This window comes from Thamnophis sirtalis, unplaced genomic scaffold, assembly GCF_051295495.1.
Source record: "Thamnophis sirtalis isolate CommonGarterSnake01/CBP01778 unplaced genomic scaffold, rThaSir2_p1.2 scaffold_17, whole genome shotgun sequence".
Lineage (NCBI taxonomy): Eukaryota > Metazoa > Chordata > Lepidosauria > Squamata > Natricidae > Thamnophis > Thamnophis sirtalis.
The window spans coordinates 3,450,516-3,464,688 of NW_028261397.1; the positions used below are offsets into that span (position 1 = coordinate 3,450,516).

A 14,173-nucleotide genomic window follows, 5' to 3' on the forward strand; every position below is an offset into this window, starting at 1 on the left:
AATTATTAGGAGACAGTGAGCTCTAGTCCCACCTTAGACATGAAAGCCAGCTGGGTGACTTGGGTCAATCACCAGGAGATTGGGAGTTCTAGTCCTGCCTTAGGCATGAAAGCCGGCTGTGTGATTTTGGACCAGTCAACCCCTCTCAGCCCAGCCCACCTCCGAGGGTTGTTTTTGTGGGGAAAATAGATGGACGCTCGCCCCCTTGAGTGGCCTATAAAGGAATATAAAGGTGGGATTAAAAACAGATCTCGTCAATTCAACGCGATCCGATTCAATTGAATTCGTGAGCAGAAGACCTGCAAACAACGGTAACTAACCGAGTTTGTTTTCACCTAGAACCATGATCAAAGACATCAAGGAAATGGTCCCTCTTATGGGGACCAAGAAGCCGAGTCCTCGGGAGACTCCGCCGGGGGCCGGCCAGGACAAGAGGGCAGCCGAAGGTACCCCCAACAAGAAGAGGTAAGTGACCCGTTTCTTGGCACAGGTCGGCAGATGTCAAAACCAGAAGGAGGTATTCAGCCGGTTCGCACCGGTTAGAGTGACCCGGTTAGGGGCAATTTGGCCTGGTTTACCGAATGCGTAACGACCTCTGGCTGGCCACGCCCCTCGCCCACTTGCCGCTCACTCACCCCACCCACTCAGTCACACGGCCACAAGCCATGCCCACCAGTCACATGACTACCAAGCCATGCCCACCTAGCCGCATTCACCCAGTCACGACTGCCAAGCCACACCCAAGGTCACATGACTGCCAAGCCACGCCCACCAAGCAAGCCGCACCCACAGAACCCGTAGTAAAAAATGTTGAATCCCACCACTGGTCGAAACCTGAGTGGGAGGTTGGGGATTCTGCAAATCATCTTGATGAATGGGTACAGCTGGATTATCACTGCTGACCCATTTCTAGAACTTGCATAATGGCCTGAGTTTTGGGAACATCTGAGCATCAAAACTATTTCATTGGCTCGGTTATTGTAGGCAGAGTGCCAGGTTAATTTAGGGTATTAAGAAGAAGAAAAAAATTCAGAATTCTGCTAGCCCCCTTTTTAATAAATCAGTTTTATTCCAGCTCCCAGAATCCACAGTTTTCAATCTGCTCAATTCCTTATATCCGCGTTTCTCAACCTTTGCAACCTTAAGATGAGGAGGACTTCAACTCCCAGAATTCCCCAGCCAGCAGGGAGAATTTCCCAGCAGGGGAATTCTGGGAGTTGAAGTCTCCCACATCTTAAAGTTGCAGGAGTTCAGAAATACAAACCTATAGAAATTAGATTTCTCCAGAATGGTTTTGTATCAAATTCACCTAACTCCTCCAATCAGTCTTATCCGACTGCAAGAAATGTATTTATGAACTAGTTTTGTCACTCCGGGCCTCCAAGAAAAAGAGAAGGGGAGAGGCTTAAAGAAAAAAAGAAAAGGAAGAAGTTTCTTCATTATAGAATTGCCAAGGTTTAGCAATTCAGGAATATTTCCCAATCATTGATTTCAGGATAGGATGCAATAATCCTATATAAGTGTGTGTGTGTGTGTGTGTGTGTGTGTGTGTGTAGTATTTGTGCTGATAAATAAATTATTTATTTATTATAATTATAATTATAATATTTATCAGCACAAATATTACACAAATGTAACAAAGGCAACAGTAAAATATTGGGCTTTCTGTCTGGATGGTCTCTTGTGACGAGCCGATGGACAGAGAATGGAAGCAGTTAGCTTCCTCCCATAATTGGGGCATACCAGGGGTTGTGACTTTAAAATATATATATTTACAACCCCCGGTGTGCCCAAATATGGGAGGAAGATCACTACTTCCATTCTCTGTCCTTCGGCTCGTCACAAGAGACCATCCAGACAGTTTGATTCCCAGTAAGGGTATGGCTAGCTGATGAGAGCTAAATAGCTTGAAATAGATCTATACTAGTTTCCCTTTATTTATTTATCAGCACAAATACAACATGTGTGTGTGTGTGTGTGTGTGTGTGTATGTTGCATTTGTGCTGATAAATAAATAAATAAGTAAGTAAGTAAAGGGAGACTAGTATAGATCTATTTCAAGCTATTTAGCTCTCATCAGCTAGCCATACCCTTACTGGGATTTGAACCTGTGCTGTATTACATATTAAGCAGTTGTGTTAACCACTAAGCCACAAGGTTCTCCTCCATATATATATATATATATATATATATATATATATATATATATATATATATATATATATATATATATATATATATATATATATATATATATATATATATATATATATATTCCAGTAGAAGAAATATTAAAGAAGTAATAATAACAATAACAACAACAATAGTGTAACAATAATAATACCATAACAACAACAATCATCATCATCATTGTATATTTTAAGAAGGAACTTGGTTGATACCTAGGATGCTGGCAGCAACCGATATCAACCATTAGCACCAGTCAATGGCATTTGTGATGCATTTTTGAATCTTAAGTTAACTGAGTTTCATGTTTAGTGAACAAAAATTTATAACAACAAGAACAAGCCCCAAAGGCTGTGAATCTCACCAAATAATAATAATAATAATAATTAAAATAATAATAATAAAAAAAGAAAAAAGTATGGTTCATTGACATTGCAATACCTGGGGATGCCACGAATTGAAGATAAACAGCAAGAAAAAATCACAAAGTACCAGGACCTGCAAATTGAAGTTGAGCGACTGTGGAAAAAGAAATTGTGTGTTGTCCCGATTGTAATTGGAGCCCTTGGAGCAATACCTAAAGGGCTACCTCGCTATTTGGAAATTTTAAATTAATCAGACTTGATAAATTCTGATTCTACAAAAAACCTCCCTACTTGGAACAGCTTATATCCTCCGACGCTACCTTAACAGTTCCTAGGTCCTTGGTTAGGACTCGAGCTGTTAAGCTACCAACCAGCCCCAAAGGCTGTGAATCTCACCAAAGATTAACCACGTAATAATAATAATATAATGGCACTAAAAAAATGCAAAACGAAGAAAAACAAATTTAAATATTGCGTGAATTGATTACAAGAAGGCATTCGACTCATTACCCCACAGCTGGATTAACACCTGTCTGGAAAACTTTGGAATCAGCAAAAATATCTGTACATTTTTTAAAGCAAATATGCAAAAATGGAAAACAGTTCTAACAACAAATGGGGAGAACATTGGTGAAGTCAAAATCAGACGTGGAATCTTCCAAGGGGATTCACTTTCACCACTACTGTTCAACATTGCATTAATTCCACTGACAATAATCCTACGAAACACAAAACTGGGATATCAAATCTCAAGCCAGCATGTCAAGATAAACAATCTACTATACATGGATGACTTAAAAATGTATGCGAAAAACCCCATTGAACTTAAATCAATACTCAACACAGTTCAACTGTTCGGCAGTGACCTCAAAATTTACTTTGGACTTGAAAAATGAGCGACATTATCCAGGCAGCGAGGAAAAATTGAAAAAAAAATGTTCTATATTATCCATGCAGCGAGGAAAAATTGTTAAAAAACAGAAGGAATAGAACTGGGAAATGGAAATATAGTGAAAGCATTAGCAAAGGATGATGGTTACAAGTACTTAGGCATATTAGAAGCAGATAACATCTTGAATGGAAAAGTGAAAGAGTCAACGCAAAAGGAATACATTAGGAGGGTCCGCAAAATATTAAAATCAAAGCTGAATGCTGGAAACATAATTAAATCCATTAATATATGGGCAGTTCCAGTGATTCCAGCTGGAATCATCAACTGGACTCTGGCTGAACTGGAAAACTTGGACCGGAAAACACAAACTTTTGAATATGTACCACACTTTACATCCACAAAGTGACATCGACAAGTTGTACCTGCCAAGAAAAATAGGGGGCAGGGGGCTATTCAAATCCATCAAACTGTAGAAGAAGAAAAACGAAGTTTGAATGATTATGTGAACCAGAGCGCAGAAAAATTGCTGCAGGCTGTGAAAACGGAGAACAGCATAAAAACAACAGAAACCAAGGCAGAATATAAGGAGAAAAACAGCTGGATGACAGATTAAATAGACGGAAAACCAAAGCTTTGCATGGACAGCATTTGAAAAACATTGAAGGAAAATGTGATGACAACTTGACATGGACATGGCTTAAGATGGGAACCATCAAGAAACACAGGGAGGTTTTAATACTGGCTGCTCAAGAACAAGCACTGCAAACTGATTGCCACGAAAGCGAAGATACAAAAATCCACTGACAACCCAAATTGCCGACTTTGCAATAACAAAGTCGAAACTCTTTCACAGTTAATATGTGAATGCAGCAAAATCGCTCAAACTGGTTACAAAGCTAGACACGACCGAGTTGCTAAATTAATCCACTGGTCATTATGCAGAAAATATGATTTACCCGTATCCAGAAAGTCATGAGAACATAAACATCTAGTTTAATAGAAAAAAGGACTAGGGGAGACATGATAGCAGCCTTCCAATATCTCAGGGGCTGCCCCAAAGAAGATTTGGGAGCAAGCTATTCTCCAAGGCACCTGAGGGCAGAACAAGAAGCAATGGGTGGAAACTAATCAAGGAGAGAAGCAACTTAGAAGTAAGGAAAATTGTCCTGACAGTGAGAACAATTAACCAGTGGGACAGAAGTTGCCTCCAGAAGTTGTGAATGCCCCAACACTGGAAGTCTTTAAGAAGATGCTGGATAGCCATCTGTCTGGAATGGTATAGGGTTTCCTGCCTAGGCAGAGGGTTGGACTAGAAGATCTCCAAGGTCCCTTCCAACTCTGCTATTGTGTTGTATTGCATTATTGTAAAGTGGAAAAAGGTATTTAAAATGAGAAGGTGAAGATCTTGTGGGACTTTCGAATACAAACGGATCGTCATTTGGAGCACAACACGCCAGATATCACGGCTGTAGAGGGCCGAAGGGTACAGTTTATTGATATCGCTGTTCCTGGAGACGCCAGAGTCGAAGAAAAAGAGCTAGAAAAAATCATCAAATATCGCGACCTGTTCTGTCCCCCCCCCCTTCTCCGCTTGTTAAAGAGACGACAGGCAAACAACTTAAAAGGAACTCTCTTTATCAGTTATCGGCTCAAACTGGCTGCGAGCCCAAAAATAACATAAATAAAGTCTTTGACTAGATAACAAGACTACCAAACAAACTCTTACAAGCAATGCACTTCTCCAAGTGTATCCTTGAATCAGGGTTCAGAAAACAAAGCACTTTTCCAAGTGTATCTTACATAAACCACGACTGATGATCCATCAATGAACGAATCAAGGAACGTTGACTCCTGCAACTAGGGCGTGGCACCATCTGTCCTTTTATCACCCAAAGACCCACTAACGAGCCCCAGCTGCATTGTGAAACTTGCATCCCAAAAAGACTCACAGAAGACTGCTGCTGAGTCACAACACGACCTGGCCATCGAAACTACACCGCTATGGATGAAGCATGTAAGAGTGATACCCATTGTCATTGGGACACTTGGTACCATGTCCGAGAATTTTACAAGATACATCCACAAACTGCAGCTTCCTGCAATAACACCACCGGAACTGCAAAAAACTGTCCTACTCGGAACATCTTATATTTGAAGAAGGTCCTTGGTTGATACCTAGGACGCTGGCAGCAAACCGTATTAGCACCAGTCACTGGTATTTGCAATGCATTTCTGAATGTTCGGTTGGCTGAGTTTCATGTTTAATGAATACAGTATACAACAACAATAGCAATAGCAATAGCAGTTCGACTTATATACCGCTTCATAGGCCTTTCAGCCCTCTCTAAGCGGTTTACAGAGTCAACATATTGCCCCCAACAACAATCCGGGTCCTCATTTTACCCACCTCGGGAGGATGGAAGGCTGAGTCAACCCTGAGCCGGTGAGATTTGAACAGCCGAACTGTAGTCAGCTGAAGTAGCCTGCAGTGCTGCGTTTAACCACTGCGCCACCTCAGCTCCTTTACAACATAACAATAAAAATAATGCAGGGAAGCTAGTATGCCAGGAAAGTATAAAGGTAGTCCTCGACATACAACCACAATTGAGCCCAGAATTTATTTTACTAAGCGAAACATTTGTTAAGCGAGTTTTGCCCCATTTTACGACCTTTCTAGCCACAGTTGTTGAGTGAATCATTGTAGTTGTGAAGTCAGGAGCCCGGTCGTTAAGTGAACCCAGCTTCCCTACGGACTTGGCTGGTCAGAAGATCACAAAAGGGGATCACATACCCCGAGAACGTTGCCACCGTCATAAATATGAACTCATTGCCAAGGACATCCCTCTCCCTTCTCCAACTGATGATGTTACCTAGTTGGGTAATGAAACGTCTGGAAGAAAACAGCCAAGCTCAGAGAGCACCAAGGGCTTCCTTCTCCCTTCTCCAACTGATGATGTTACCTAGTTGGGTAATGAAACGTCTGCAAGAAAACAACGAAGCTCAGAGACCACCAAGGACCTCGCACATGTTGTCCTCGTTTAACAACTGCCCCGTAGAGCACATTTTTGCACTTAGGAGGGAAAAGTAGCTTTGCAAACCAGTCGTTGCATTTAGGACCTTTGCAAGGAAGCGAAAATCAAATCCCGAACGTTATGATCTTTCGCATCGCGACCGCTTCACTTAACAACCAATTGCGGTTGTTATTGGTGGAACCATCAAATGGAGAAAGTCGTAGGAAATGAAGAAGCTAAATTGCATCAACAGAGGGATACAATCAAGATCAAGGGAGGTACTAATACCACTCTATAAAGCCCTAGTAAGACCACACTTAAGAGTATTGCATCCAGTTTTGGTCACCACACTATAAAAAAAGATGTTGAGACTCTAGAAAGAGTGCAGAGAAGAGCAACCAGGATGATGAGGGGACTGGAGGCTCAAACATACGATGAACGGTTGCAGGAACTGGGCCTGGCTAGTCTAGGGAAGAGAAGGACCAGGGGAGACAGGAGAGCATCTTCCACCTATTTTCCAAAGCACCCAAAGGCCAGACAAGGAACAATGGATGGAAACTGAGATTCAACCTAGAAATAAGGAGGAATTTTCTGACAGTGAGAACCATCAACCCATGGACACAGAAGTTGCCTTCGGAAGTTGTGGGAGCTTCATCCCTGGAGGTTTCAAGAAGAGACTGGACTGCCATCCACTCCCAGAATTCCCCAGCCAGCAGGCTTTAAGAGGGGAGGACTTCCACTCCCAGAATCCCCCAGCCACCATGCTTTAAGAGGGGAGGACTTCCACTCCCAGAATTCCCCTGTCAGAATGCTTTAAGAGGGGAGGACTTCCACGCCCAGAATTCCTCAGTCAGAATACTTTAAGAGGGGAGGACTTCTGCTCCCAGAATTCCCCTGTCAGAAATGGTGTAATGTCTCCTGCTTTGGTGGGGGGGTTGGACTAGATGACCTACAAGGTCCCTTCCAACTTTGTTAATCTGAATAAAGAGACTGGGAAAACTGCAAAGAGGAGCAAAAAAAGATGATCAAAGGCCTGGAGGCTAAAATACACAATGAATGGTTGCAGGAACTGGGCCTGGCCAGTCTAGGGAAGAGAAGGACCAGGGGAGACAGGAGAGCATCTTCCAATATTTGAGGGGCTGCCACAGAGAGGAGAAAGGAGGTCAAGCTATTCTCCAAGGCACCTGAGGGTAGAACAAGAAGCAATGGGCGGAAACTAAACAAGGAGAGAAGCAACTTAGAACTGAGGAGAAATTTCCTGCCACTGAGGACAATTAACCAGTGGAACTACTTGCCTCCAGAAGTTGTGGGTGCTCCATCACAGGAGGTTTTAAAGAAGAGATTGAAGAGTCTCACTTAACGACAGACGTTTTGGCCTCAATTGTGGCCGTAGTGCCGAGGACTACTTGTAGAGTTAGAATCTTTTGGCACTTTCCTTCCCAAAACCCTTATTTCTCTCTGTGCTTTTTTTAAAAAACAATTTTTTAAATGTCTTTTGATTAACTTTCCACCTGATCCAGCCGGATTTATTTGCCAGGCAAATTCCAGCGTTGGCACAAGACCCAAGGTGCCAGGGGCAGCTCCCCAACCTGGGTGTGCCATCCAACATAATTTCAGTGAGCAGCGCCAATTTGCTTAAATTGCAAAAATGTTTAATGGCTGCAGGGACTTCGAGGTCTCTTCTGGAATTCTGAGATGGGATGTGGCTTTAGATTTATTTTTCAGAGCAGGGATCACCAGCCTTGGCCACTGTAAGGCTTGTCAACTTCCACTCCCAGAATCCCCCAGTCAGAATGCTTTAAGAGGGGAGGACTTCCACTCCCAGAATCCCCCAGCCAGCATGCTTTAAGAGGGGAGGACTTCCACTCCCAGAATCCCCCAGCCAGCATGCGTTAAGAGGGGAGGACTTCCAATCCCAGAATCCCCCAGCCAGCATGCGTTAAGAGGGGAGGACTTCCACTCCCAGAATTCCACAGCCAGCATGCTTTAAGAGGGGAGGACTTCCACTCCCAGAATCCCCCAGCCAGCATGCGTTAAGAGGGGAGGACTTCCACTCCCAGAATTCCACAGCCAGCATGCTTTAAGAGGGGAGGACTTCAACTCCCAGAATCCCCCAGCCAGCATGCTTTAAGAGGGGAGGACTTCCACTCCCAGAATCCCCCAGCCAGCATGCGTTAAGAGGAGAGGACTTCAACTCCCAGAATCCCCCAGCCAGCATGCGTTAAGAGGGGAGGACTTCCACTCCCAGAATCCCCCAGCCAGCATGCGTTAAGAGGGGAGGACTTCCACTCCCAGAATCCCCCAGCCAGCATGCGTTAAGAGGGGAGGACTTCCACTCCCAGAATTCCACAGCCAGCATGCTTTAAGAGGGGAGGACTTCCACTCCCAGAATTCCCCAGCCAGCAGGCTTTAAGAGGACTGGACTTCCACTCCCAGAATCCCCCAGCCAGCATGCTTTAAGAGGGGACGACTTCTACTCCCAGAATCCCCCAGCCAGCATGCGTTAAGAGGAGAGGACTTCAACTCCCAGAATCCCCCAGCCAGCATGCGTTAAGAGGGGAGGACTTCCACTCCCAGAATCCCCCAGCCAGCATGCGTTAAGAGGGGAGGACTTCCACTCCCAGAATCCCCCAGCCAGCATGCGTTAAGAGGGGAGGACTTCCACTCCCAGAATCCCCCAGCCAGCATGCTTTAAGAGGGGACGACTTCTACTCCCAGAATCCCCCAGCCAGCATGCGTTAAGAGGGGAGGACTTCCACTCCCAGAATCCCCCAGCCAGCATGCGTTAAGAGGGGAGGACTTCCACTCCCAGAATCCCCCAGCCAGCATGCGTTAAGAGGGGAGGACTTCCACTCCCAGAATCCCCCAGCCAGCATGCGTTAAGAGGGGTGGACTTCCACTCCCATAATCCCCCAGCCAGCATGCTTTAAGAGGGGAGGACTTCCACTCCCAGAATCCCCCAGCCAGCATGCGTTAAGAGGAGAGGACTTCAACTCCCAGAATCCCCCAGCCAGCATGCGTTAAGAGGGGAGGACTTCCACTCCCAGAATCCCCCAGCCAGCATGCGTTAAGAGGGGAGGACTTCCACTCCCAGAATCCCCCAGCCAGCATGCGTTAAGAGGGGAGGACTTCCACTCCCAGAATCCCCCAGCCAGCATGCGTTAAGAGGGGTGGACTTCCACTCCCAGAATCCCCCAGCCAGCCTGCTTTAAGAGGGGAGGACTTCCACTCCCAGAATCCCCCAGCCAGCATGCTTTAAGAGGGGACGACTTCCACTCCCAGAATCCCCCAGCCAGCATGCGTTAAGAGGGCAGGACTTCCACTCCCAGAATCCCCCAGCCAGCATGCTTTAAGAGGGGAGGACTTCAACTCCCAGAATCCCCCAGCCAGCATGCGTTAAGAGGGGAGGACTTCCACTCCCAGAATCCCCCAGCCAGCATGCGTTAAGAGGGCAGGACTTCCACTCCCAGAATCCCCCAGCCAGCATGCTTTAAGAGGGGAGGACTTCAACTCCCAGAATCCCCCAGCCAGCATGCGTTAAGAGGGGAGGACTTCCACTCCCAGAATCCCCCAGCCAGCATGCGTTAAGAGGGGAGGACTTCCACTCCCAGAATCCCCCAGCCAGCATGCGTTAAGAGGGCAGGACTTCCACTCCCATAATCCCCCAGCCAGCATGCTTTAAGAGGGGAGGACTTCAACTCCCAGAATCCCCCAGCCAGCATGCGTTAAGAGGGGAGGACTTCCACTCCCAGAATCCCCCAGCCAGCATGCTTTAAGAGGGGAGGACTTCCACTCCCAGAATCCCCCAGCCAGCATGCGTTAAGAGGAGAGGACTTCAACTCCCAGAATCCCCCAGCCAGCATGCGTTAAGAGGGGAGGACTTCCACTCCCAGAATCCCCCAGCCAGCATGCGTTAAGAGGGGAGGACTTCCACTCCCAGAATCCCCCAGTCAGAATGCTTTAAGAGGGGAGGACTTCCGCTCCCAGAATCCCCCAGCCAGAATGCTTTAAGAGGGGAGGACTTCCACTCCCAGAATCCCCCAGCCAGAATGCTTTAAGAGGGGAGGACTTCCATTCCCAGAATCCCCCAGCCAGCCTGCCTTAAGAGGGGTGTTCCACTCCCAGAATTCCCCAGCCATCATGCTTTAAGAGGGGACGACTTCCACTCCCAGAATCCCCCAGCCAGCATGCTTTAAGAGGGGAGGACTTCCACTCCCAGAATTCCCCAGCCAGCATGCGTTAAGAGGGGAGGACTTCCACTCCCAGAATCCCCCAGTCAGAATGCTTTAAGAGGGGTGGGCTTCCACTCCCAGAATTCCCCAGTCAGACTTTGACATGGCTGGCTGGGAAATTCTGGGAGTCGAACTCCCCAAGTCTTAAAGTGGCTAAGACTGCTTTGGAGAAACTTTTATCCAAGCTCTCTCACCTTAACCAGCCATGTTTACATATGCAAGCCGGCAAGCCCAATTTTTCATCAGTGGGAGAGACCTGGGTGTGTTGTCAGAACGTGCGAGGCAGTGAATCGTCATGCCATAGTGTGTCCACCTGTCATCATTCCTCACGTGCCTAGTCCACATTGAGTCCATTCGGAAGCCAATCTGAGTAAAAATATCGCTGAATGTTGCTTCCTCTGGCTATAGAGAAAAGCGATGTATTTCTAGTAAGACAGGAATTCTGGGAGTTGACCTTCACATGTCTTAAAATTCCTGACCTATAAAGGAGAGATATTCATATCCTCTCAAGGTGATTCTGGGATTTGAGATCCACCCACCTTAATTCATGTTGGCTGGGGGATTCTGGGAGTGGAAATCCAGCCCTCTTAAAGCATGCTGGATAGAGGATTCTGGGAGTGGAAGTCCTCCCCTCTTAAAGCCTGCTGCCTGGGGGATTCTGGGAGTGGAAGTCCACCCTCTTAAAGCATGCTGGATAGAGGATTCTGGGAGTGGAAGTCCTCCCCTCTTAAAGCCTGCTGGCTGGGGAATTCTGGGAGTGGAAGTCCTCCCCTCTTAAAGCCTGCTGGCTGGGGGATTCTGGGAGTGGAAGTCCTCCCCTCTTAAAGCCTGCTGGCTGGGGGATTCTGGGAGTGGAAGTCCACCCATCTTAAAGCATGCTGGATAGAGGATTCTGGGAGTGGAAGTCCTCCCCTCTTAAAGCCTGCTGGCTGGGGAATTCTGGGAGTGGAAGTCCTCCCCTCTTAAAGCCTGCTGGCTGGGGGATTCTGGGAGTGGAAGTCCTCCCCTCTTAAAGCCTGCTGGCTGGGGGATTCTGGGAGTGGAAGTCCACCCATCTTAAAGCATGCTGGATAGAGGATTCTGGGAGTGGAAGTCCTCCCCTCTTAAAGCCTGCTGGCTGGGGAATTCTGGGAGTGGAAGTCCTCCCCTCTTAAAGCCTGCTGGCTGGGGGATTCTGGGAGTGGAAGTCCACCCATCTTAAAGCATGCTGGCTGGGGGATTCTGGGAGTGGAAGTCCTCCCCTCTTAAAGCCTGCTGGATAGAGGATTCTGGGAGTGGAAGTCCTCCCCTCTTAAAGCCTGCTGGCTGGGGAATTCTGGGAGTGGAAGTCCTCCCCTCTTAAAGCCTGCTGGCTGGGGAATTCTGGGAGTGGAAGTCCTCCCCTCTTAAAGCCTGCTGGCTGGGGGATTCTGGGAGTGGAAGTCCTCCCCTCTTAAAGCCTGCTGGATAGAGGATTCTGGGAGTGGAAGTCCTCCCCTCTTAAAGCCTGCTGGCTGGGGGATTCTGGGAGTGGAAATCCAGCCCTCTTAAAGCCTGCTGGCTGGGGGATTCTGGGAGTGGAAGTCCACCCATCTTAAAGCATGCTGGATAGAGGATTCTGGGAGTGGAAGTCCTCCCCTCTTAAAGCCTGCTGGCTGGGGAATTCTGGGAGTGGAAGTCCTCCCCTCTTAAAGCCTGCTGGCTGGGGGATTCTGGGAGTGGAAGTCCTCCCCTCTTAAAGCCTGCTGGCTGGGGGATTCTGGGAGTGGAAGTCCACCCATCTTAAAGCATGCTGGATAGAGGATTCTGGGAGTGGAAGTCCTCCCCTCTTAAAGCCTGCTGGCTGGGGAATTCTGGGAGTGGAAGTCCTCCCCTCTTAAAGCCTGCTGGCTGGGGGATTCTGGGAGTGGAAGTCCACCCATCTTAAAGCATGCTGGCTGGGGGATTCTGGGAGTGGAAGCCCACCTCTCTTAAAGCCTGCTGGCTGGGGGATTCTGGGAGTGGAAGTCCTCCCCTCTTAAAGCCTGCTGGCTGGGGGATTCTGGGAGTGGAAGTCCTCCCCTCTTAAAGCCTGCTGGCTGGGGGATTCTGGGAGTGGAAGTCCTCCCCTCTTAAAGCCTGCTGGCTGGGGGATTCTGGGAGTGGAAGTCCTCTCCTCTTAAAGCCTGCTGGCTGGGGGATTCTGGGAGTGGAAGTCCTCCCCTCTTAAAGCCTGCTGGCTGGGGGATTCTGGGAGTGGAAGTCCTCCCCTCTTAAAGCATGCTGGCTGGGGGATTCTGGGAGTGGAAATCCAGCCCTCTTAAAGGATGCTGTCTGGAGGATTCTGGGAATGGAAATTCACCATGGCCCCCTCATCTTAAAATTCCCAAGACACTGGTAGTACTTGAGTAGAATGTTAGAGAGATGATGTTGTATAACGAATGTGATAGTCAGCAAAACCTGACTTAAGTTCAGGAAAGGAAGAACGCATTAGCAAGAAACTTTTTTTCATCTACCGTTCCTGGTGGTGCTCTATCCATCAAGTAGCCCAACCCTTTTCAAGGTCAGCCGAGGTCAAAGAGATGCTGCCAGCTAATGCAACAAATTGGATGGCAACCTCTAATTTGCTGTTCCTCCTAGGAGCAGACTCCACCCCTTTCCATTTCTCAAATTCTCCTACACGGCGAACTGGATAGACATGAATATTAGTAGCTTATACAATTTACTCAGTTACTCATTGCATTGTTTGAGCCTTGTTCTGACCGAGGCTTCCCAAGAGCATGAAGCAAACTCCTGGTCCCGATAAAAAAACACCCTTTTATTAATTAGCTGTGAATTCTGCTCTTTCACATCCAGCAAAGTCTTTCCAGGGAGGATTTACAGTCACAGACCTCATCTGGCTTGGAGAGCTGCCAGGCCGATCTCTGCAGAACTTGGCCAGGAGCCTCGGAGAGTCACGAACCAATGAAGCGAACTGATTGTCTCCTGCAAACTCCACTCCCCTTTTGCTCCTCTTTTATTCCCTCTGGGAGGGGCCATTCACCGTCCACCTGTGGCCTGACTCCCAAGTCGGCCCCTGTTCTTTAGCTGTTCCCTTCCTCTGGCAACTCTGCGCATGCGCACACTGGGAACAGGCTCCAACTGTTCTTCTGCCTCACTGATCTCTGACTCCGAAGGCAGCTGATAACTGTCAGACGGCCCTGGCTCCCTCTCTGCGTCCGACACAGAGCCCTCATCCGAGCCTCCCCCAGACTCCAGGACTGGCCCAGGTTCCTCCCCAACCCTCCTCACTGTCTGAATCTGCTGCCAGCTCCACTGATGGGCCACTGCAGCTCCGTTCCTCTTTACTCCAATAACCACCTTGTGAGTTAGGATTAAGGGAAGAGACACAAGGTGACCCAACAAGATTAGATCTTGGCTTGTGTAATTACCATTATCGCCTGACTTCCAATATGCTAGTTCACGATCCTTGCATCAGGCACAAATCAAATAACCTCTTCTCTCTGCCACGTCATTTGGGCTCTCTCA

At 47.5% G+C, this 14,173-nt stretch overlaps 1 protein-coding gene across 1 annotated transcript in view; it reads left to right on the forward strand.

Moving 5' to 3' along the window:
* Window positions 1-343: 343 nt before the first annotated feature.
* The window catches only part of TRPV3 (transient receptor potential cation channel subfamily V member 3), a 60,510-nt gene continuing 46,680 nt past the window's right edge, over window positions 344-14,173 (forward strand). Inside the window, exon 1 of the mRNA XM_087702911.1 lies at window positions 344-465. Within this exon, the coding sequence (XP_087559037.1) occupies window positions 344-465 (122 nt within the window). The remainder of the gene's footprint in view (window positions 466-14,173) is intronic.